This window comes from Rana temporaria, chromosome 4 (genome assembly GCF_905171775.1).
Source record: "Rana temporaria chromosome 4, aRanTem1.1, whole genome shotgun sequence".
NCBI lineage: Eukaryota > Metazoa > Chordata > Amphibia > Anura > Ranidae > Rana > Rana temporaria.
Window position 1 is genome coordinate 100,257,985 of NC_053492.1, and position 26,895 is coordinate 100,284,879.

Below are 26,895 nucleotides of genomic sequence, written 5' to 3' on the forward strand. Positions count from 1 at the left end.
GCTATGGGAGATGGAAACAGATGAATCCAAATTTCCCTACAAATTCCAGTTAAGACTGGAGAGGACCAAAATGAGTAATTAACCATTTCAGTGCAGGGACAACTCCCACTAATACTGCATTATTATACCCCAACGTGTTAAATCTGTATCCTTGAATACATTGCATATAGTCAAATTTCCCATGTTTAACTAAGCACTGCCATTTAGAAAATGACTTGACATATTTTAATGATATTTAAATCTAGGCTTAGATAAAAGCATACTACAGATTGCTAACTTTGCTATGTTTATCAGTAATAATTAGAGGATCCTCATGAGATTTCATTTAAATAGAACATCTAGTTGTTGAATAAGCAAAGTCTGGTGATAGGATGGTGTTTACTTACCACGTATACAACTCTGTTTTAGTACTTTTGCACAAAGTTGGGCTATTAATAAAACACAGATTGTGCAGCCTGTATCAATTTTCTTTCTGTTTATGAGAGTGAGATTATTTGGACCCATTAAAGGGCAACTGTACGTTAAACATTACTGTGTTTATTTAATCAAGGAAGTGTCAACTTCCAAGCAGTAAGGTCTTACTATCATATGGAAGTGCCTGGAAGTTTCTTATTAAGAATCCATCAGTGTACAGCACAAGTTTACTTATATAACACAGTGGATATGCTTTTCTTTGGTATCACCCACTTTTAACTAAGAATAGCTATGGGAACCATCCTTAGTGGTCTTAACTGGAATTTGTAGGGAAATTTGGATTCCTCTGTTTCCATCTCCCATAGCATCTTTTTTAATTACAACAAAATCCTTATACATATTATTTTAGAGAACTCAGAAACTGAAAGTTTGCAATCGAAATACAATGATTTTCAGAGAGAACCTTAGTATTTAATGGCAGTTATTAAAATACCAGATTTCACCATCAGATGGTATTGTAGCAATCGCACATTCTTGATGAAGCTTACGACCTGTAGGATGGGGACATTTTTCCATTCTACTGCCTAAATTGGTCAGAAACTAACATGGATTAAAAAAAAAAATCTACTAATTTTACTTTAAGCAGTACTATACATAAAAACTATAAAAATTGTCAAGAAACAGAAAAAATATAAAAATTGTAAGCAGATGCTTTCAATTTGGCAAGCAGGTGCCAGAGTAGGCTGTTTGTCAGTATTTGCGAATGTAGGCTTAAGCGAAAACCTCTGAGTGCTTGTGACTATTTTATACATCTTTAAAGAAATCTTATTCCAGAAATCAGGATTTGAGCAGTTATCTCTGGTGTCTTGTAGATGTCAGCAACTACGAATAGTCCAGAAACAGACACAGAGGACATCACCCCACCATCTTTGCAACTTACAGTGCCTTAATAAAGTATACATACCCCTTGAAATTTTCCACATTTTGTCATGTTACAACCAAAAACGTAAATGTATTGTATTGGTATTTTATGTGATAGACCAACACAAAGTTACACATAATTGTGAAGCAGAAGGAAAATGATAAATGGTTTTCCAAATTTTTTACAAATAAATATCTGAAAAGTGTGGCGTGAATTTATATTCAGCCCCCTTTACACCCCTAACTAAAATCTACTGGAACCAATTGTGTTCAGAAGTCACATAATTGGTAAAAAGAGTCCACCTGTGTGTAATTTAATCTCAGTATAAATACAGCTGTTCTGTGAATCCCTCAAAGGTTTGTTAGAGAACCTTAGTGAACAAACATCATGAAGGCAAGGAACACACCAGACAGTTCAGGGATAAAGTTGTGGAGAAGCCTAAAGCAGGGTTAGGTTATAAAAAAGTATCCCAAGCTTTGAAAATCTCACGGAGTGCTGTTCAATCCATCATCTGAAAATGGAAAGAGTATGGCACAACTGCAAACCTATCAAGACATGGCCGTCCACCTAAACTGACAGGATGGGCAAGGAGAGCATTAATCAGCGAAGCAGCCAAGAGGCCCATGGCAACTCTGGAGGAGCTGTAGAGATCCACAGCTTAGGTGGGAGAATCTGTCCACAGGACAACTAATAGTTGCGCACTCCACAAATCTGGACTTTATGAAAGAGTGGCAAGAAGAAAACAAGCCATTGTTGAAAGAAAGCCATAAGAAGTCCAATTTTCAGTTTGTGAGAAGTCATTTGGGGGACACATCAAACATGTGGAAGAAGGTGCTCTGGTCAGATGAGACCAACATTTTACTTTTTGGCCTAAAAGCAAAACTGTGTGGCAGAAAATTAACTCTGCACATCACCCTGAACACACCATCACCACGTGAAACATGGTGGTGGCAGCATCATGTTGTGGGGTTGTTTTTCTTCAACAGGGACAGGGAAGCTGATCAGAGTTGATGGTAAGATGGATGGAGCCAAATACAGGGCAATCTTAGAAGAAAACCTGTTAGAGTCTGCTAAAGACTCGAGACTGGGACAGAGGTTCACCTTTCAGCAGGGCAGCAACCTTAAATATACAGCCAGAGCTACAAGGGAATGGTTTAAATCAAAGCATATTCATGGGTTAGAATGTTCCAGTCAAAGTCCAGACCTAAATCCAACTGAGAATCTGTAGGGAAATTTGGTTTCCTCCATCCAATCTGACAGAGCTTGAGCTACTTTGCAAAGAAGAATGGGCAAAAATTTCACTCTCTAGATGTTCAAATCTAGTAGAGAGACATACCCACAAAGACGTGCAGCTGTAATTTTAGAGAAAGGATGTTCTACAAAGTATTGACTCAGGGAGGCTAAATATTAATGCACGCCACACCTATCACATTTATTTTAATTTTTTTTTTTTTTTAACTATTTATCATTTTTCTTCCACTTCACAATTATGTGCCACTTTGTGTTGGTCTATCACATAAAATCCCAATAAAATCCATTTACGTTTTTGGATGTAACATGACAAAATGTGGAAAATTTCAAGGGGATGAATACTTTTTCAAGGCACTGTATATTTAGTATATTTGATCCTAAAAATGGTTCTGATTAGTATTTTGGAGAGCATCTTGTTATATAAGTGTCTATATGAACTTCAAAGCTAAAAAAAAACAAAAAAAAAACACTGCTGGGAAGCACAGTGTAAAGTTGGAATTAACAGGGACTAAAGGCTATGGGCCGGATTCAGAAAAGACATACGACGGCATATTTCCTGTTACGCCGTCGTATCTCTGAGTGCGGGTCGTCGTATCTATGCGCCTGATTCAGAGAATCAGTTACGCATAGATATCCCTAAGATCCGACAGGCGTAAGTGTCTTACACTGTCGTATCTTAGGCTGCATTTTCTGGCTGGCCGCTAGGTGGCGCTTCCGTATGTTTACGCAAGGAATATGCAAATTAGTATTTAAGCCGATTCAGAAACGAACGACATCCCGGCGCTTTTTTTTTTACGTCGTTTGCGTTCGGCTTTTTCCGGCGTAAAGTTATCTCTGCTATATGAGGGGTATGTGCGGCATAGCCTATGTTAAGTATGGCCATCGTTCCCGCGTCGAATTTCGAAAATTTTACGTCGTTTGCGCAAGTCGTTCACGAATACGGCTGTACGTCATTTACGTTCACGTCGAATCCAATACGTCCTTGCGACGTAATTTGAAGCAATGCACACTGGCATATTTTACGGACGGCGTATGCGCCGTTCAAAAAAACGTAAAAAACACGGGGTCAAGTCAAATTTAGATAAAACACGCCCCCAACATCCCCATTTGAATTACGCGGCCTTATGCCGCAACACATACGTTATGCGGCCATAAAATAAGGGCGCAAGTTCTTTCTGAATACAGAAGTTGCGCCCAAAGTTACAGCGGCGTAACGTAAATGCAGGACAAGCGGCTAATGCCGCGTACACACGGTCGTTTTTTGTGATGGAAAAAAAACAAAGTTTTTAAAAACGCCATTTTAAATGACCGTGTGTGGGGGAAAATATTGTTTTATGTCTTCTGAAAAACGACAAAAAAAAAAGTCGAGCATGCTTCAATTTTTTGTGTCGTTTTTCAAAACGGCGTTTTTTGTGTCACAAAAAATCACTGTGTGTAGCTAAAACGATGTTTAAAACAAGGTTTTTAAACCCGCGCATGCTCAGAAGCAAGTTCTGAAGCGAGCTTCAATGGAAAAGAGTTCTGAACGTAACCGCGCTTTGCTAGAGCATTTTGAAAAACCGATGGTGTGTAGGCAACGTCGTTTTTGAAAATGAAGTTTCCAAAACGTCGTTTTTTTACTTCACAAAAAAATGTCGTTTTTTTTCATCAAAAAAAAACGACCGTCTGTACGCGGCATAAGGCTTGGTGGGAGGCTGTGGCCTCATAGAAACAGAACTCCAGTACATTTATAAAATGTCAGGGGGCTCCTAGATTTGAAAGCTAATTACCATGCTCATAATTGTTTTAAAGGAAAGCATGCAAACTTCATGCTGGTGGTGCTACTGGAGATATCTGAATTCAGCGTTGCAAGGTATGAGATATAGTGCTACAAAGCTAAATCAATGGGACATCTATCACAAGCTCACCCATCTTGATAAAAGTATTGTATCACATATATAAAGTAGTGCTTGCTTTCATGCACATGACTAAACTTGATACAACAAGGTCTGTTAGACAAATAAAATGTTCTTTGATGTGATTAGTAATTAGCAGGGATGGACTGGCCATAGGGACTACAGGGAGTTTCCCGGTGGGCTGATGGCTCAGTGGGCCATTTTTTAAAACAGAGATGCTGCTTGGAGGACTTTTTTTAATGCCCTGGCACTCAGGCTTTCACACTGGGGCTGCAGCGGAAGCGTTTTTCAGTCGCTTTACAGGTGCTATTTTTAGCCCAGAAGTGCCTAAAAAACGCCTCAGAGTAAAAAGGGGTCCTACACTCACCCCCTCTCTTTTACACTCACTCTCTTTTTATTACACTCACCCCCCTCTCTCACCCACCCCCTCTAATCCCCTTTCCCTCAACCCTCCCTCTCTCTCTCATTCCCCTCTCTCTCACCCTCTCATGATATACAATAATGGATGTAGGGGCCTTTTGGTGGGCGTGATATTTCAGGGGGTGGGGGCAGCATTTTATTGAATTAAAGTGGGCCAGTCTGGATGAAGTCCAGGGCCAAATTTTTGTCCCAGTCCAGCCCTGCTTGTAATTATATTTTAAGCACAATTATCTTTGGCTTAGCTGTAGTTTCCATCTATATGCTTATCATCCTAGTTTTCTGGCTAAGAAAAGTGTAGCTTATCTTTACATCTTGATAGAGAAGATGGAATTCAACATAGGAACAAAGGAACACATTCATTGGTCATTGATTTTTCATGCAATATGTTATTGTAATAACATATATTATTATTATGGTTACTAGCGAAGAGACAAGTTCTGGCTGTTACTGTTTCCTTTTAATTTATCCACAATTCTTGGGAAAAACTAGATTAATGAATATCATTATTTCATTTATATTATTTAGTTAAGTCACAGTAAATAGAATTATTCAGATCCACCGGTGCAATAACAACTTTTTTCATGTGCAGAAAAAGTATAACGCATTCAATAACAATCCTCTCATTTAGAGCTGTCATTTTCTATATTTTAGCTTGTCAATTAAGTATTAAACACCGGAAGTCTCAAAATGTCATTACACTTAGCACAGTAGTAAAACAAACTTTGCTTCCATATACTGTTTTGTTTTTATCTCATATTCATTTTGAAATGAAAAAGAGAGTAAAGGGTTATTTTTTGGCATATTTTCGTGATTTTGTTCTGAAATAAAAATTGAAAATGTAATATCTGTTCTTTTTAACTGAAATATTTCATATATAAAAAATAAAAATAAACATAATTCATATTTATTGTCCGCAGCCAGCGTAGTATATTTAATAAGAATAAATATAATTAAAATTGATTGTCAGAGGAAGATTCAAACTCCTGAATCTAGTCCATTGAGCTCTCTTTGAGATGTCTGTTTAAGAGCGACCAGCTATCTTATAAAAAAAAGCCCAGAACACCTTGGAAACACAATGTCACGAAAGCATCTCATATTAAACGTGAAATACAAAATATTTAATCTTGTAATCATTAAAAAAAATAAAAAATAATCAGAACCATTAAAGCTTACCTTTTTCTTTTATTTATTTAAATGCTTACATCCGGATTTAACATGTTGACAAGATACATCATGTCTAGTAATTAGCCAATGATATATGCATAGACAAAGTTAGGCAAAGAATCGTGAGTTGATATGTGTCACACTAGAATATTAAAATTGTAAGTTTGCAAGTCTGTATCTCTCAGGAAGGATATTGCATTAGTGACATGTAAGAGTCCAGAGTTTAGCAAGTTTTTACTTTTTAATAGGTGTATATAGGGAAATGTAATAGAAGAGAGGTTAAGTAAAGAGAGAAAAAGGGGGGGGGGGAGTGGAGGGGAAGAGAAAAAAAAGATAATGAAGAGGGGAAGGAGACAAAAGGAGAGGTTAAGGACAAGAAGGGGTGGCTGGGGGTACTTTTCACTGTATAGAAGAGTAAAGTAGGATGTAGGTGAGTGCTTAGTTATACTGGATGTATTCATTAGAGAATTGGAATAGATCCAAATGGAGCCATCTAGCCATATGTTCCTTAGACTTATCCCCTAGGGCAGAGGTAAGTTGCTCCATATGTTATATAACGTTCACTTTGGCAAACCATTGTGCTACAGTAGGTGGGGACTGTTGTTTCCACGTACTAGGGACACTAGATCCAGCAACATTGAGAAGATGTTTAGGAGTGATTTATTGTAGTGTTTTCTGGACAAAGACAATAGATTTAACAGGACAGTGGTTGGGTTGTCAAAGAGAGATGTCCGTTAGTTTTTTAGGCTATGTGAAGGATCTGTGGTGTATGGCAGAACAGACCAAGACTATAGGCAGGAGTGTTGCATTTGTGAGCCCTCCATCTCCAGCACAGGTCACTTTGTTTACAAGGACAGAAGGGGTCCTGTACCAGCTAGTTCAAATCTTGTAAGTGTTACAGTCTTATAGATTTTAGTGAAGAATGCAGTTGTTTTAGTGATAATGAAATTTAATATTCAAGTTTTTTTTTAAATTTAGCAAGATAGGATGGGTCTTATTGGGAGTGTATGCCCAGTAAGAAATGGTAGTAAGGGTCTTCCAAACTGCACCTCTGCCTTGGCAAAGTTTGGCGTAAGTTGTCTGTGAAAGAAGATGGGCTTGGGCAGAGAGTGGAGGAAGGGAGTAAGCTGCTGGGCTCTCCCCATTCCCAAAGCTGGAGTCTTGGTGTCAATTAAAATGACGGAAATGCATGTCGACAAAAAATGTGCAGTTCACGGGAGTCCCCGTTCAGACAAATTTACCTGTTGTATTGAAGAAGACCCTAAAATAGGAAGCATTGTTGTGATTTGAAGATTAAATTAACAGAATTTACAATCCTTTTGCAAATAAAACCATTAATACTGTATATTTCAGCATTGTATTCTGCTGTTTTCTCCTTTGATTGCCAGTTCTCTTCTTTAGTGGTACCTAGAAAGATACATACTGTATCCATATATACTGTAAATCTAACATAATAGAAAATTAAGTAATATGTGTTTTAATGTTTTAAGTCTCTACCATTTGATTATTTATTTTTTAAATAAACAGTTTATATTATTAAAATTTATATAATTGAATTAATAAACACTTCTCAAAATTACCGGGTAATGGCAAAGCTGATGTGTCGTCTTGGTTACAAGAACATTTGTGTAAATAAAATTGAATTTAAAAATCTCTTTTTTTTATGACAGATTATAAAAGATGTGCAAGACTCCTTACCAGATTGGCCGTAAGTCCGATGTGTAGTGATGGATAACACACTATAGTAAGTGTACCTTCTGTATATTTTTTTTGAGTAAACTTAACAGTTTAGTACAGTATCTGATTTGTTTTAAATAATACCCAAGCTGTCTGTGAACAGGAGATATCTTGTCTCTCATATGTCCTGATCCATGACATGCCTGGTTCAAGCTCCCCTCTCATCGGCATACAAAACATGAAACAGTGGTGAGGCTTACGATTGAATTTTACTTACAATGCTTACTTGCAATGTCCCTGTGACCAGACTATAGACATTATGTATTTGCATAATCTTAACAAGAACACAGAGGAGAGATGGGTTTGCTTTAAGAGCATATTAAATAAGGACATTAGCCAATGCATCCCATTGGGTAATACATTTAAAAGAGCGAACAAAAGTCCTGGATGGCTTAACTCCAATGTAAAAATGCATATAAAAGCAAACGAGAAGACTTTCAAAAAATACAAGATTGAGGGATCATTATCAGCATTCAGACTTTATAAAGAATGCAACAAGAAATGTAAGGGTGCAATCAGGGCAGCTAAGATAGAACAAGAAAGACACATAGCGGAGGAGAGCAAAAAAAATCCCAAGAAATTATTTAAGTATGTAAACAGCAAAAAAGGGAGTACAGACTATTGGTCCCATAAAAAATAAGGAAGAACATCTGGTTACAAAGGGTGGGGAGATAACGAATGTATTGAATTTATTCTTCTTCTTAGTCTTCACAAGGGAATCGGGGGGGGCTTCAGTAACCAAAATTGCAGTTTTTGATCCTTATGATACATTACAGGAAGCACCTCCATGGTTAATAGAGGACAGAATTAAAATTAGACTTGGGAAACTTAACATTAATAAATCACCGGGACCAGATTGCTTGCATCCAAGGGTACTTAAAGGGGTGGTTCCCCCTTAAAAACAACTTTTTTTTATTCCACTGGCCCCCCACATTACAATCGAATTAAGGCTATTATTTTTTTTTTGCTGCTGTACATACCTTGATACAGCATCTTCACCCGTGCATCCGGGTTGCGAGTCCCGCGGGAGTGGGCGTTCCTCACATGTGTTTGATTGATGTTTTTCCCAAAAACGAGCTCTCCCCCCGTCGCGTAAGCCGCGTCACGATTGGCGAAAGGAGCCGAACGGCTATGCGCATGCGCAGTATAGCGCCGACTCGCCGTTCGGCTCCTTTCGCCAACCGTGACGCGGCTGATGCGACAGGGGGGAGCTCGTTTTTCCGAAAAATGTCAATCAAACACATGTGAGGAACGCCCACTCCCGCGGGACTCGCAACCCGGATGCACGGGTGAAGATGCTGTATCAAGGTATGTACAGCAGCAAAAAAAAAATAATAGCCTTAATTCGATTGTAATGTGGGGGGCCAGTGGAATAAAAAAAAGTTGTTTTTAAGGGGGAACCACCGCTTTAAGGAACTCAGTCAAGTAATTGCCAGACCATTGTTCCTAATTTTTACTGACAGTCTACTGACTGGGATGGTACCAGCTGATTGGAGAAAAGCCAATGTTGCGGCAATATTTAAAAAGGGCCCAAAATACATCGCTGGGAATTACAGACCAGTTAGTGTAACATAAATAGTATGCAAGCTCTTGGAAGGGATGGTAAGGGACTATATACAAGATTTTAGTAATGAGAAAGGTATCATTAGCAGTAATTCGCATGGATTCATGAAGAATCGTTCTTGCCAAACCAATCTATTAACCTTTTATGAGGAGGTGAGTTGCCATCTAGATAAAGAAAGGCCCGTAGACGTGGTGTATCTGGATTTTGCAAAAGCATTCGACACATTTCCCCATAAACGTTTACTGTACAAAATAAGGTCTGTTGGCATGGACCATAGGGTGAGTACATGGATTGAAAAATGGTGAGTTCAGAGGGTGGTGATAAATGGGGAGTACTCAGGGAATGGTCAGGGGTGGGTAGTGGTTCTGTGCTGGGACCAATCCTATTTAAATTGTTCATAAACGACCTGAAGGATGGGGTAAACAGTTCAATTTCTATATTTGTGGACGATACTAAGCAAAGCAAGGCAATAACTTCTCTTCGGGATATGGAAACCTTGCAAGAAGATCTGAACAAATGAATGGGGTGGGCAACTACATGGCAAATTAGGTAAATAGTTCTAATGTAGAACATTTTTAAATAATGCATTTGGGTGGCAAACATATGAATGCAATCTACTCACAGGGGGAGAACCTCTGGGGGCATCTAGGATGGAAAAGGACCTGGGGGTCCTAGTATATGATAGCCTCAGCAATGCCAAGCTGCTGCTAACAAAGCAAAAATATTGGCATGCATTAAAAAGGGGATCAACTCCAGAGATAAAACGATAATTCTCCCACTCTACAAGACTCTGGTCTGGCTGCACCTAGAGTATGCTGTCCAGTTCTGGGCACCAGTCCTCAGGAAGGATGTACTGGAAATCTTGGGGGTACAAAGAAGGGCAACAAAGCTAATAAAGGGTCTGGAGGATATTAGTTATGAGTAAGCACATTCTCCTGGCTTCAAGCCAGAGCTAAGAGTAGATGGATTATAGGCAGTAAATGCTACATCAATCATCTGCCCTTACTCAAGGTGGCCACAGCTAAAAATGCTTGCGGGCATTTTTAAAGTGTTTTATTAACAAAATAAAGCATGGAGACATGTTTGGATGGGAAAATTTGCTTTGAATATTAAAAATTAATGAACAAGCATGTTTGGTTTGTGGTCCTCAGATGCAGTGTAATCCTGCTTTAATCTTTTCACCCTCTGTGGTAATAGATGTGCCCAGACCTCTTTGTTTGGTCTTCCCCCTCAGGAATTAATATTCTTTAGATCTGCAACTACTATATTCCTCTGCAATTGGATCAGAAAATATAGGATCTCATAGTCCTTACTGTCATATTTAATTTAAAAAACCATAAGACAATAAAACAACTCACATAAAATGTCATGCCTGTCATCATAAAATGGTCCCACGATTGCATATATGAATAACGCCAAGGGGTGTACTCAGCATCCTGAAAATCTATGAGGTTGTATTATTTCACAGTACATATAGCGTAGAGGTCATTGAGGGCTTGTTTAAAAGGCCTCTTACTGCTTGTTGTTCAAAAACATAAATGTCTGTAGCCTGGACAGAGTTGCACTAAAATGATTATTAGCTTACAAAATCACATGCTTCTATTGCTAGAACTTAGCAGTGAAGATGTTCAACATGGGATTGGAATAATCTATAAATATAGTGAAAACCCCATTTGAACACTGCCTGAGAGAAAGAAAATGAAAGAGAGATAAACTAGTGTTCACAAAAAGTAGCAGTCACACTCCTGTATTTTGTTTAATATAATAATAATTACTTTTGATTAGGATAATATCATTGTGGCAATTCATTGTATAAGAGAGGGATCTGGTAAGAATCCATGAAAGCAATTGACTGATTTTCTTAAATAACACTGAAGATGAAGAAAGTGAAAACAAATTACTGGCACTAAATCTTTGTTCATCTTTAAAACACCCACGCTTCTTTACAATTTTGAGACAGATATAGGAGGACGCAGCATATATCAGATTTCTTGACTGATGCCAAATCTATAGACACTCCAGAATGATGGCACATAAGCATGCCATGACTGATCTGGTGTCAATGTACTACACCCACAAGACTGATGAGACCTTACCTGATTTGCAATTAAAGAATCATCTCTTAACACCAAAGAGTGTTATGGCTTGATAATTGCTACTTTGGTCTGTTTAATATTTGTTAGGTGTTTAACCTTTTAATAATGGGATATATAGATAGATAGATAGATAGATAGATAGATAGATAGATAGATAGATAGATAGATAGATAGATAGATAGATAGATAGATAGATAGATAGAATTGTCATCATGATTTGTGTGTTGGTCTTAGTAGTACTTAATTAATATTGTTATCATTATTAGTTATAATAATATAAAAGTAAAACCTGAATAAGAGCCGGTTCACACACAAGCGGCACGACTTTGGGGACGACTCGGCAAGGCGATCTCAAGACGACTTGAGAGGCAACTTGCAAAATGACTTCTGTATTGAAGTCAATGCAAGTCGCCCCGAGTCGCCCCCAAAGTCGTACAGGAACCTTTTTCTAAGTCGCTCCTATTAAAACGGTTCCATTGAATAGAGCGGACCGCGACTTGTCAGGCGGCTGAGTTGCCTGACAGGTCGCCCCTGTGTGAACCGGCTCTAAGTGAAAAGTAGCTGTGTTGCCACTTGTAACCCATCTGATTCCACTGGTGATTTCCAGTGCCTGAAGATAAAGTCGCTTAACCAATTGCTTACTGTGCACATATACCCCCTTCCTGCCCAGGCAAAATTTCAGCTTTCGGCACTGCGTCGTTTTAACTGACAATTACGCGGTCGTGCGACATGGCTCCCAAACAAAATTGACGTCCTTTTTTTCCCACAAATAGAGCTTTCTTTTTGTGGTATTTGATCGCCTGTGCGGTTTTTATTTTTTGTGCTATAAACAAAATAAAAGTGCGTCAATTTTTTTCGCCACACGCATCGTGTGCCAAGGAAGGTGGCGGGTGCCCCCTATGACGTCCTAACCTGAGCTACTATGCTGCCGTCAATTGACGGCGGCTGGTAGATAAGTGGTTAAAGTGCATCTATGGTCAAAATGTAAAATCATATATAAATAGCCCCATTAATTCTCAATTATTTCTATCCTACTCATATTAATCACATTGACCTTAAAGTTTGAAAACTGTTTTTGAAGATTCCCACACATTTAGTTCTGTGACGCATATTCACTTTGCCTTGTGAGTACGAGCTGCTGTGTCACACATTTCACAGAGCTTTACTTCTGAACTACAGAGATGCTGAAAGCAGGCATTTCAGGAGACGGAGTTAGTGCAGGAATCACGTCTTGCAGGCCACAACGTACCATGGGATATGTATTCCTTTGAAATTAAAAGTAAACCAAAGGAATGAGCAGAGGAGACCCTGCAAAACATGCAAGGAACCCAGGAGGTTGTGGAAAAGGATGACCAGAAGACAGACAAAGCTCCGAACATGAAAGGAGATTTTTGTTAGTACTTTGGTAGATATTAACATCTCTTGATATTTTAGTTAAGGATGTGCTCTCTAATATCTGTTGGATCCAAAAAGGAGGTCTCCAGGATGGGACTAATTTATTTGGTAAAATAAAGAGTGTGCAAGATGTGTTTGACAGTCCAGCTCAGTTTTCATTTATTATTTTTTTTTCTCTGAAGGGCCTGCCAGGTCATGGGTCTATATGCTAGGCTGGTGACCAGAGCAGGTCCTTCAGAAAAAAAAAGCAGGCATTTCTTACATGGTAGAGAAATCTACTGCAGGATACCCTTTCTTATTCCAGCTTTCTCACAATTTTCAACTTCACAAGCCCTCGTGAAGGAAGATCAGTAAAGCTCCCCAAAACATGTTGGCGATCATTTTTTGCACTGGACTGTAAACTATACACTGGACACTCTTTATTCGAAAAAATACAATTCAGAATATTTATCAAAGCAGAAGTAAAGGCTAAAATAACCAAATCATCCCCCTACTGCTCCAATCAATGCTGCATAATGTTTGTAAGAAATCACAGTGTAAATGCAGTGCAGTGCAGCATTGATAGGAACAGTGGGGGGAAATATTTTAAACTTTGGTTTTTATAGCCTTTCAGTCTACTTTAACTTAAAGTACCATAACAAATGAGAGATGTCATGCTGAACACTTAATTTCAGAATCCTGTAAATAATATAAAAAAACGTATTTTTGCAATTGTTTGTAAGAGTAAATTCACACCTCTGTGTTGTTTGGCATTATTGGTTGAGGTGTGTTATAAATGCATTTTTGTGTGGTTTTAAAAGTTATCTTCCATAATAATTAATATTAGTATGTTGAATCTGCCTAAAACTTGTGAGATTTAAATCTGAAATGCACCGCAACTTTAATATATAGATGCTTACTTTCTAAATGTAGCGCTACCCTCATAGTAGCCACTAGATATTTGCCCAGAGCTCCGTTTCTCAGAAATTGCCCAGCAGCCAAGCACACAGTCTCTCTCCAGCTCAATAAACAGCCCAGGGGTGTTCTTTTTGGTGTTTTTATTTCTATGTAACTTGGGTAGGGTTAGGGGATTGAGTGGGATACTCCAAAAAGAACTATGTACAAAGTGAAGACACTAGACTGCCTTCTGTAGAACTGTAAGTTTTGTAAAAGCGGTCAGTGGACTTGGCTTTGTAGTTGTAGCTAAAGACACAAAAGCTTCATCTTTGAGTAATTTGAGCACAGCCTCTTCACAAAAAACTAGATGGACTGAGCTCATCAGGACTCCAGCCAATGTACCCTTTTCTAAAACAGTTGACTCTCTAGCACCAGAGGAGTGGCAGTCTCTAGGATCTCTCTCACAAGGCTGCACTCACGGATGTCCCTGGAAAGTTGGTGTCTCTTTCCAACATCTATGCAACACCTTATTCCTGTGATCCTCAAATGATAACCCCTCAGTCAGCTTTCAGTAGCTTCCGGCCTTGGCACCCCACAGGTATATAGCATGATGGCCTAAGGGGGCATGCAGCCCCCCTTATGCCTGGTACACACGATCGGGTTTCCCTGGGTGACTTTTTTCCGCCGGGAAACCCGAGAACCAGATCGGCAGCTTTTTCCCCCTACATGCGGCTGGTTTTCCTGGCAGGAAAACTGCCATGAGAGCTTTGGCCGTGTGTATGCTCCCTTGCAGGCTTTCCCCATAGAAAACTGCCAGGTTAAAAACCACCGGGAACACCGGCGGGAAAAAAGGAAACGTGTTCTTATTTTTCCCGCCGCAATTGCAGATGGTTTTCCTGTTGGGAAAACTGCCATGGAGCATACACACGACCAGTTTTCCCGGCCACAAGCTGTCATGGCAGTTTTCCCGATGGGAAAACTGATCGTGTGCACGAGGCTTAAGGCTGTACCCTCCTTACAAGGAAAAAGAGTATCTATACAGAGTCCCAGCAGCCATTTGGGCAACCCTTCAGTGATTGGCCAGGACTGTACAATTATTCACGCTGCCAATTTGCCCTGCTCCACACCTATGTCCTAGAACAAGGGTGCAATCAAACCTGCCGCAAGTGAAACAAGCAAAACAATGAAACACAGCCACACTGTCTACAGTGAGCCATAACTAAATTCAAAGTGCAACTCCACTAAGCACAGTGAGCCAAAATGAAATTTACCTCATTCTAGCGCCTATCTAGGACGGTGCTACATAAAGCTAAAGATAAGGTAAATATTAATGCTGCTTATTGCATCTTGTCATAATATAGATGTAAAAATAAGCGCTAGCTCTGTTTACAGGTACTTTTTCACAAAGAAAACCTTTGCGTTAAAGCTCAGAGGGAAGCAGCCATTACCTGACTTTGCTATATGCCTCAAGGGCGATGACTTAGCAGATAACCTTATTTTATCTGCTCCAGAATTGGTTGTTGCACTCAGATTTGGATATGGCTGCTTCCAATGGAGTCTTTATGGGTTTTCAGTGAGAAAAAAGTATTATGTATAGGGTTTTACAAAAAGATGTAAGTCTTAAAAAAAATGTAAATCTGTGTCTCAGATTATCCCAATTCATTTGGGCCTATTCACATCAATACATTGCAGAAAAAATATGTTCCAACAGTGCTGTGGTGCAGTGCCATTCATTGTGAAGGACACCCCAACACACTATGCTGCCAACTCATGGCAGTGCAACACAACACACATGCTGTATATTGTAGTGCACTGTATTCCCAAAAAAGGGTCACCTTTGATTTTTACTCTGTGTTGGTGTGTTGGCATCCTATTCATAATTAATGGTCTGCCGTATTCCAATACATGTAACTAGCCATATAAAGTGTGGTCACAGTGATACAGCTCTATTCCCATATTGTTCAGAAATCATTTTCATGCAAAGAAAGGAAATATAATATGCATATAAGCACAATACACTGAAGAGTAAAGATCAATAATCCCACAACCTGATGATTTTCAGTCTTTAGCTGTAGGCCATATACAGGTGAAATGGGTCAAACCTTTCTTCTTCTTCCAGGTATGATTCACTGCATATTCTATTACAGAACTACACTGCATGCTTAATGCCTCACAAGCATCCCACACCACTGGTGGGAATGTCCTCAATTAACCAGAGATCAAATGTATATTTCACGACTGTAAAGGAATACATTAGATCTTCTCATTCTCATAAATCTTGTCCATATGTCATATAAAACAATTTGTCTCGGCAATCCAAAACATAACATTGCATGTAATTACTGAGAAGTCTTAATGTTTTTCACCCAGGTAACCAAAGTTAAATATGCAGTTATTGTGAAACAGTATTAGGTGTTAAATCATTGGCTTATTTAATTAAACAGCATAAAGTGCAGTAACCATTAGTAGCTGATCAAAAATCATCTCTGCACTGACCTAAATATAATGAAATCTGATTGGTTCAATGAAATCTGATTGGTTCTTATGAGTTATTCCACTTTATGTTGCCTTCCTGTAGCCTGGACAACAGTATTGAAAGTATAAGTCAGATCCTAAAGTTTCATAAATAGTTGAATTGCTAGACTCCAGTGGGATAGCAGAGTTGTTGCCTGACTGTCTCAATATGTGCTATGGAGCCACCAAGGAATATCATTGTTTCTTTTATCTATTACCCACATTTTATATAATACTTAATGCACAGACTGGCCAATGTGAAGTCAACGTCATCCAAGTAAAGACAAATGCAGGTCTGAAGAAATGGAAATGCTCAAAGCACATGACTAAATAGACTGTCCATAAGAAATAGCATACACCAGATACAAATACACTAAAGTGACTTGAAACCGTTCCCCTAAAAACTGTTAGCTGATGACTTAAGCTTAGGTCTATCCTTAGACAAAAAAAGGGCAGACTGAATCACTTGGTGCTTTTCTGCCATCAGTTTTCTGGAACTGTTATTGGTTCACTTTAAGGAAAAGTTGAGATGTTCACATGTTCACTAAAACAACTAGAAGAAACTGTGGCACAAAACTTTGCAAGTTCGCAAATTAAGTTTCAAAGTTCTTAAAAGGCAATTAGGAACCAGGTAATTTCTCAGTGAAGTTGGGGATCTTTTTTGCTTCTATTTCAAGTACTAAATCATAATACATGCTAATTAATTAGATAATTAGTATTTCAGGCAAAGCATCAGTTTGGTAATTTTTTCAGTCCTAAACTGCTGACAAACTTGAGAGGTGCATAGCATCTCCACTTTTAAAACAAGTTGGGACAAACTGCCACCCTGCCCTCCCCATGTAAGCCTTATGAAAGTGACTGCAGCCTACACCGTCTCAGGTGGCTCCAGTCCTTTTCCCTGAGCCGGTGTGCTGTAGTGTACTGTGCATGCATCTCTGTTGCTCCATAGGCCCTAATTCAGAAGACATCTGCTTGCAGGCTTCAAGTAGATGGTTGCTGCATTATGGCCTATGGAAAAATGTCTGCGCACATGCAGTATGCCTTGGGACTTAAGCTGCCCAAGCCAGGCAGGGCAGCTTTAAGAGTTTACCAGGTTATCTGGGGTCAGTTATGAATATATTAATGGGATGTGAAAGGTGAGGAAATTATTTAATAAGTGGAGTTCTACTGTCAATTGTTTGTCTGGAGTCTAAAGCCTTTTATGTTGGGTCTATAAAAGTATGTAGGTAGGTATGACGTGTATAAAACCGACATGTCGTACCGCCATATGTATGATCCAAGTGGCAATGGTTTTGTTTGATTGCCTTTAATGTTTTGGGGACATATGGTCAGAGTTCTACCCTGTGAGAATGTGAAGGATCCCTGACATTGGAGCTGGTGGACATCCCCCATCTCACCCATGCTGTTTTAAAGAACCTTTCTGGTGAGTGTGCATTGCTTAGGGGGCTGTCTGGTGAAGGCTGATGATCGGGGTTGCACTTCTACTTGCATGAAAAGATGTTTCATCCAGGTGTAGATTTGTTTTAACAATATTACACCATACATGTTTCTTTCTGTTTTCTGGTATTATTTGGAGTTTAGTCATATTATCATTATCTTGAGTGTTACCAGCAAGAATTAAAGGAGAAAGACACAGCAATTCCCTATGATACCAATGCAAGTCTGTTGCACTTGTGTAGTCATTCATTTTGGAAAGCCTCTGTTAACATCAGTGGCTGAATAGTTTTTGGCATCAATTAAGTTGGACTATTGGAGATATTTTTTGTATTGCAATTGGATATACTTGTAATCCCTCCTTTAAAAAAAAACAAACAAACATGTCATACTTACCTCCACTGTGCAGTTCGTTTTGCACAAAGTGGCCCCAATCCTCGACTTCTGGGGACCCCCCGGCAGCACTTGTAGCTCCTCCTGCATGGAGTGTCCACATTGGAGAAGGCTCTCCTAAGGTGGACACCGGTGTGGACGCGCTCCCGAGGCCTGCATCTCTGTACATTCACACAGAATGCAGGACTCTGCCCCACCCCCGGTGTCCGCTTCATTGGAATTGATTGACAGCACGGGAGCCAATGGCTGCACTGCTATCAATCTATCCAATCAAGAGCTGAGACAACAGGCATAGAGAAAGAGTGTGATTCTGCTGAGAGAACAAACGGGCTCAGGTGAGTAAAACAGGGGGGATAGGGGGCCGGTCAGTGTCAGAAGTTTTTTCACCTTATTGCATAGGATGCATTAAGGTGAAACACAAGAGTGTACAACCCCTTTAAGAGGACATTAACATTGTTGTTTAATTTTTTACATTTCTTGCATGTTCTTGCACTTTATTCATTCTCACTATAGCGCTGCACATTTTATATGATTATCGTTTATAGGACTAAGTATATTGCCTGTTTTTGCTAGCACCTGTGCACATTTGTTTTTATATATATTTTTTGGAATAGCGCTCACTTTCACCCCCTTTTTTTTGTAAAGGTATGCAAGTGCAGTCTTCATGAAGTGCCAATGGGCACAATATGTGTATTTAATGTTGCAGGCCTCATTCCCTACATCTTTGTGATTTCCAAAACTGTGAATTACATTGCTATGGGTTTTATAAATGTTTTGACTACTGAAGTTTTATTTGACTATAATTACAATTTGGGAATTTTAAATGCAGCAATATGTTCTCCGTCATTTCTTCAAGAACAGTGGATTGCTAATTATTGTAATGAAGCTTGTATTTCTCCACTAAGAAAAACGTGGGGCGTGTGACTGTTTTTTTTTTTATTTATTTTTTTATATAATGTTTTTATTTTAAAGTAATAGATTACAACAGTTACAGTATGTCAGATGACAACAACTTAGAATGAGATACAACATTGAAATACAGATAAATGCAATAATAATTTTACTGTTGTAGGAGTTGAAGTATTATACAGATATAAATATACATAAATAAAAAAAGTTACTAATAAATGGGAACTAATGGAGGTAAGGGAGAGGGTAGTGGTGTTCCAAAGGTGGATTTCATTTATTTTATTTCACTATTATCCATGAAAGGGTATCAATACCATGACATGAGAACTCTTGAGTCAAAAGTGTCTGACGTATAGTATATGGCCCAGGGTTTCCATATGCTATTGAATTTTACCAATCCATTTTTGTCTAGCGCTTCTAGTTTAGCATGTACAAATTAAAGATTCATTATTTTTTCGGCTTCCGACAACAGTAATGCAGGTGATTTCCATGCACTAGCTATTACCTGTTTTGCGGCTATCATAAACAAAATAAATAACTTATGCTGATTCCGAGAAAGGGTTTCTGGTTTAATGTTAAGTAAGGTCGTCCTTGGATCTGGTAATATAATACAGTCAAAAATTTTAGAAGCGATTCTAAAAATCCCTTCCCAGAATTTCCTTACAAGTGGACACTGCCACCAGATGTGGATATATGTTCCTTTGTCTGGGCAACCACGGAAACAGAGATCTGAACAGTTTGCTGAAAATTTTGCTAATCTATTAGGAACCAGGTACCAGCTGGAAAGCACTTTATATGATGTTTCCATTGCCGATACATTTATAGATGAAGAGCTAGTATTAGACCAAATGCTTGCCCAGGTTTCGTTATTAATTTTACATTCCAGGTCTAATTCCCATTTAGCAATATAAGAAGGTATTATGGTATTTGTTTTAGTGATCAATTGGGAATAAATTATTGAAATACGACCTTTGGCATGTGGATCTTTGAGACATATCCTTTCAAATTGGGTAATATTATTTAAATTATCGCTAAGGGAAGGTCCATAAAAGTTTTTGATTTGAAGGTATCTGAAAATTTCTGTAGTGGGGAGGCCGGATGCCTCACAAAGGTCTGGAAAAGGTTGAATTGTAGTTGTTGATGCTATGTGATATAAACACGTAATACCAGCTCTGATCCAAGCCTTAAAGTTTTTGGAAATACCCATGCTGGATAAAAGGTCGGATTTTTATAAAAGGAAAGAAGCGGAATGTGTGGGGATTGCAATCCATGAGAGGTTTTGTACCTATCCCATAATGACAATGAGTGTTTTGAGATTGGATTTTTCATTTTTCTACGGTTTTGAGGGCTCAGCCAAAGGATATTATTAGTAGGAAGAGGGTTGAAGTCTATTGCCTCAATGAGTACCCACAATGGGATTTCTGTGGTTGAGTGGTACTTTGATAGTTGCGCCAATTGTGCTGCTTTGTAATATGTTGCAAAGTCTGGAAATCCCAGCCCACCAATCAATTTGGGTAGAATTAATGTTTTTCTAGGCAATCTGGGTTTTTTCTTCCCCCACGTGAACTGTGTTACTTTATGCTGGATCAATCTAAGAAAATATGCAGGAATGTGCATTGGAAGGGTTCGAAACAGATATAAAAACTTGGGGAGTATAGCCATTTTTATTATGTTGATTTTCCCAAACCAGGAAATCGGTAAAGAAGACCAGTCGGATAACAATCTAGTGACACTTTTCAGTAAGGGAGGGTAGTTGGCAGTAAATAATTCGAAGGCATTAGCTGTAAGGTGTATACCCAGATATGGTATACTACGGTCTGCCCGTTTAAAGGGCAGTGAGGTCTGTAAATTTTGTTTCACCATGTCACTGAGTGAAATATTCAGTGCCAGGGATTTTTGGTTATTAACTGTAAGGCCGGAAATGCGGGAGAATTTGTGAAGTACCCACATTAGAATAGGGGCCGATATCTGCGGTGAGGATAAAAATAAGAGTATATCATCCGCAAATAGACTTATTTTGTGGTGACATCCGCCTAGCTCTATACCCGTGATCGTTGGTTCCATCCTTATCCTTTGTGCTAGAGGTTCGATAATTAAAGCGAATAATAGCGGTGATAGAGGACACCCTTGACGAGTCCCGCTCTGTATATTAAACTCTTTCAATTTGTAACCGGCATATTTAATATAGGCCTTGGGATTGTGGTACAGTGCTGCAATCCAACCCATAAAATGTGGGCCAAAGCCCCATTTCCTAAGAGCGAACTGCATATACGACCATGAAACTGTATCAAATGTTTTTTTTATGTCGAGACAAAGAAAACACGAGGGTATTCTACGCATTTTAGCTGCATGGGATAGAAGAGCATCATGTCTAATATTCTAGCCAGCTTGTCGGATAGGGATGAAACCAGTTTGATCACTATGTATTAGTTTGCCAATTATCATATTTAATCTATTTGCTAAAACTTTGGCTAAAATTTTCACATCGATATTCAGCAGAGAGATTGGGGCAATAGTTTGACCAAACTGAATAGTCCTCATGTGGTTTAGGCAGCATGCAGATAGTTGCAGTTAAGGTTTCTTTCCTAAAAGAATGGTTATCCAAGAGAGAATTAAAGGTATTCGTTAGAATTGGTGACAGGATATCTGTAAAGGTTTTGTAGTAGAGGGCAGAAAACCCATCAGACCCTGGTCGTTTATTTACTTTCAAAGTTTTGATAGCCTGGGACACTTCTTCACTAGACAGCGGTTCCTCCATTATTTTCATTTTCACCTTGGATAATGCAGGAAGGGAGAGCTGAGAGAAAAAGCTGTTTGCTTTAGATTGATCCAACTCATTATTAGATGAGTATAGACTTTCTAACTGTGTTTAAAATTTTTGTAGGATTTTCACAGGGTTAGTGGAGTATACTCCTCTTAAAAGCTTAAGGCGAATTGGTTTATTATTATTTTGACAGGATTTCAATGTTCGGGCTAGAAGTGTATTTGGTTTGTTTGCATTTATGAAATAATTATGTTTCGATTTTTTTAAATATTCTATCCGCTGACTCAGTGGGGAATAGATCAAATTCCAGCTTGGCTTTCTCTAGTCGCAATCTGGATGATGTAGAGGGATTTTGCTGGAAAGCCATATGACAGGAGTTAAAATTTGTTTCCAGGGTATGGTACAAGGCTTTTCTTTCTCTATTACATAAATTAGCTTGGCGTAAACATATACCCCGGAGAACAGGTTTATGGGCTTCCCATAAAGTAGTTGGTGAAATATCCGGAGTGGAATTAAATTTTAGGTACTCCCGTAGTGCAGTTTCAATAGGCCAAATCCTCAAAAGGGATACGCAGGCAGAACTGCTGTTCAGCCTGCGTATCCCTGTGCCTATCTTTGGAACTGATCCTCAGAAGCAGTTTTCCAAAGATAGGCAGAAGATCTGACATTTGTAAGACACTTACACTGTCAGATCTTAGGATGCAGTACCGCATCCGCCGCTGGGGGCATTTCGCATTGAAATGCCGCTTTGCGTATGCAAATGAGGACTTACGGAGATCCACAAAGCTTTTCAGCTTTGTTTTTTCTGCGTAAGTTTACGTTTGCATACATAAAATTAGGGCTGCTTTTACAAGGTGTAAACTGTTTACACCTTGTAAAAACAGACCTTTTTTTCGATCGCCGCAATTTTTTTTTTACCCGACGCAACTTTATTGTCCCGTCGCAATCCACAAAGCCCGACGTAACGTAATTTCGCGCGCTGCCCGTCGGGAAAATGACGTCACGAGCATGCGCAGTATGGCCGGCGCGGGAGCGCGCCTCATTTAAATTGTCATCGCCCCCTGCAGAAGAGGTGCGCCGGAGACATTTAAGTTACACGGCCGAAAATTTCTAGGTAAGTGCTTTGTGGATCGGGCACTTAGGTAGAAATTTTCCGCCAGTGTAACTTAAAAGGTAAAAGTTAAGTTACGCCGCCTGGCTGAGGATTTGGCCCAATATTCTGTTTATATAATGGGTTTTTGAGCAAAAAGTCTTTAAGCAGCCACGTGGCGTCACGCGCTTTCGGTATTGTAGATGCTATGATATTGAAGACTGCACTATGGTTAGACCATGGGATGGGTAAAATTTTGGAGTTTAATATTTCCGGCGTCATACCTATAGGCATAAAAATGTGGTCTATTCTTGAGAATGACTGACAGGGATAGAAATAGTGGGCCAGATTCAGGTACAAATACGTTACGCTGCGGCGGCGTAACGTATGCCATTTACGTTACACCTCCGCAGGTTTACAGCGTAAGTGCCTGATTCACAAAGCTCTTACCTGTAAACTTGCGGCGGTGTAACGTAATTCCACGCGGCGCAAGCCCGCCTAATTCAAATGGGGCGGGCACCATTCAAATTAGGCGCGTTCCCGTGCCGAACGTACTGCGCATGCTTCGTCCATCAAATTACCTGACGTGCATTGCGCTAAATGACGTCGCAAGGACGTCATTAGTTTCGACGTTAATGTAAATGGCGTCCAGCGCCATTCATGGACGACTTACGCAAATGACGTGAATTTTACAATTTTGACACGGGAACGACGGCCATACTTAACATTGGCTAGGCCACCTAGAGGGCAGCCTTAGTTTTACGCGGCGTATCTTGACGGAAACAACGTAAATTTAGAACGACGGGTAAAACGTACGTTCGTGAATCGCCGTAACTAGTCATTTGCATATTCTACGCCGACCGCAATGGTTTTGCCACCTAGCGGCCTAGAATTGCATCCTAAGATCCGACGGTGTAAGTCAATTACACCTGTCGGATCTTAGGGCTATCTATGCGTAACTGATTCTATGAATCAGCCGCATAGTTACGACGGGCGGATCACAGAGATACGACGGCGTATCAGGAGATACGCCGTCGTATCTCTTTTGTGAATCTGGCCCAGTGAGTGTATTGCCTTTTAGTTGGATTCACTTTGTGCCAGGAATCCACTAGGTTGTACTTGTGCGATTAGTTTTAAAAATAATTGTTTATCAGCTTTTGGGGTTTGTGGGATTGGCGACTTGTCCAAAAAAGGGAAGATGGTCTGATTGGAATCTCCACCCAACACTACAGTTCCTTTTTTATGTGAATCAATGACCTGCAGCAGATGAGATAGGAAAGAGTTAGGTTTTTTATTTGGAGCATAATATGACACAACGGTGATATCAGAGTCCAATAAAAGCCCTGTTAGGATCAAGTATCTTCCTTCCGGATCCTTGATCTCCTTAGTGACTGAGAACGTGGTGCTACTGTGAAATGCTATAAGCACACCCATTTTCTTTGTGGAGGCCGAGGCTGTGTAAACTTGCAGGTAGGACCTACTAAAGAATTTGGGAGTGGATGATGGTGTGAAATGTGTTTCTTGAAGACATATGACATGTGCTTTTTTGGAACTAAAGGTACGAAAGGCTTTAGTGCGTTTTTGCAGGATATTTAAACCTTGGACATTAAGGGACAGTATGTTCAATGGGGCCATGGTATTAAAAAATTGTCAGATCTAATGTTGCCCAGACATGGAATAACAAAGAAAGAGACCACCTTCGGGACGCAATGAGAAATTGGAAGTGGGGTGAAAAAAGAAAAAAAATAGGATTCAGGGAAAAGTAAATTTTAGATATATTCCAAAAAAAAAGCAGAAAAAGTATAAGTTCATGACATTTCTGTTGAGGGGAGAGAGTCTCCCTCCAAGGGCACATATGCTACTGTCGACCGTCCACTAAGTCGCAGGCGGACGAGGGTAGCAAAGGGAGGCGCAAAGAACAGTCCCACGGGACCCGTGGAGCCAACCAATTAAAATACATTCTTATAAACATAGAGTAAAATTAAAACAAAAGTAATAGACCAGGTAGTAATGAACACTTACTAACTGGGGGTTAGTGGAGCACATACCGTACTCATGAAGCAGAGAATCGTGAAAAGGCGAGCCTGGAGGATTAGAGATGTCTACTAGTCATCCTCAAAGTTTAATAATAACCTATTACAACTGAAATTTAAAGATAGACCCGACCAATACCTGGAAATAAAATATTGGTTAATAACAGTAGAGGAGAACCTGTAAAAAGTAACTGCAACAATAACTTATGCTTTACTGAAATGAAAAAGTTACCAGGCAGTCATATGGGGGCCAAAATAAGATCAAGTCCAACAGGGTCAAGCAGATTCCCAGAGAAAGGAAGAAAAGGAAATAAGCACAGTTTGTGATCATATTCAGTCCATAGAGTCACAGGGATCAGGAACAGGTGACGACTTGCGAAGTCTCTTGTTGGGACTATGATCCCCATTTTCTCTGGAGGCAGAAGATGAGTTATACTTGTCAGGATGCGAGGAGTACTTTCGGCGAGAGTCCGAGGCGTCATGGACGGCGTTCATCAGCCCCACATTCTGCAGAGTAGTTTGTAAATCCATTGCGCTACGGCAAGTATATGTGTGGTTTAGGTATGAGAATCTCACAGAGAAGGGGAAGCCCCACTGGTAGATGATGGTGTTGCGTTGCAATATTTGGAGGAGTGGTTTCAGAGCCCTTCTTTTGTTGATAGTTAGCTGCGACAGATCGGCGAAAAGTTGGTAATTGTATCCTTGAAATTGCAATGTATTTTTATGCCTTGCTGCATTCATTAATAGTTCTTTGGTCCGGTAGTAATGCAATTTTGCGATAATATCACGTGGCGGGCCATCTTTTTTTTTTTTGGAGCAAGGGCTCTGTGTACCCTATCCATTTCAAGTCGCTCCACCGGTATTCCCGGTTGCAGTTCCTGAAAAAGAGCAGTCATTGTGGCCTGTAAATCAATCACTGTTTCAGGGATTACTCTAATGTGAATATTTGACCGTCTTGCGCGATTTTCGTAATCTTCCAAACTTATTTGTAGAGTCAAATTCTCCTCTTTAAGGTTATCGATTTCTGAGGAGAAATCAGCTGTACATTTTTCCAAATCGTCAGTCCTTAATTCTAGTGCTGATGTTCGCTGTCCTAGTTCCCTTATCTCCTTAGTAAGGCTTGTAGTGATATAGTCTGAGGTAGCCTTTAATAATTTTTTGTAACAGCAGCTCTATTTGTTCCAGTGTTATGCCGCATACACACCATCACTTTATGTGATGAAAAAAAACATTTTCTGTGAAGTAAAAAACGACGTTTTTGAAACTTCAATTTTCAAAGACGAAATTGCCTACACACCATTGATTTTTCACAATGCTCTAGCAAAGCGAGGTTACGTTCACCACGTTTTTCCATTGAAGCTCGCTTCATAACTAGCTTCTGGGCATGCGCTGGTGTAAAATTGTTGTTTTAAACATAGTTTTTTGCTACACACGGTCAATTTCTGTGAAGTAAAAAACGACGTTTTGAAAAACGACACATAAAATTGAAGCATGCTTCAATTTTTTTTTGTCGTTTTTTACAAGACATAAAACAACGTTTTCCCCCACACACGGTCATTTAAAGTGACGTTTTTAAAAACGTAGTTTTTTTTCATCACATAAAGTGATGGTGTGTACGCGGCATTACTTGTGGTGGCAAGTCCTTCTGTAATGTTTTATCACAGTTCTCCATAATATTCCCTGGAGAGTATTTATTTTGGCTTTGTTTCTTTAATGGGGCCAGAGCTTCATTGTGTGATACAGCAGGAGGGGCTGTCTGCTGTTTCAACTCCCTCCCTGTTACATCTGCATAGGATGGCTTCAGCGCCATGACAGGAACACTGTAGCACTGTGAGGCGGCTCTCTCACGCCTGTTTTTGGCCCAAAATGTGCTCCAAAACCCCCCAAAAAGGGTACCCTTGTGAGGTAGGTGGCTGTGTGGTCCCTTTGGGTGGCTTTTTAGGCAGGTTTGGGGGTTACCTCTGCCGTTATCAGGCTCCTCAGGTCCGCGGTGTAGGGAGCTCTAGGCAGGCATTACCTCACCG

General features: G+C 39.6%; 1 protein-coding gene across 1 annotated transcript in view; it reads left to right on the forward strand.

The window, feature by feature from the left end:
* ALKAL2 (ALK and LTK ligand 2) overlaps positions 1-26,895 on the forward strand; it is a 114,930-nt gene that overhangs the window by 57,236 nt on the left and 30,799 nt on the right. The window contains exon 5 of the mRNA XM_040348671.1: positions 7,737-7,810. Within this exon, the coding sequence (XP_040204605.1) occupies positions 7,737-7,801 (65 nt within the window). The 3' untranslated portion in view covers positions 7,802-7,810. The remainder of the gene's footprint in view (positions 1-7,736; positions 7,811-26,895) is intronic.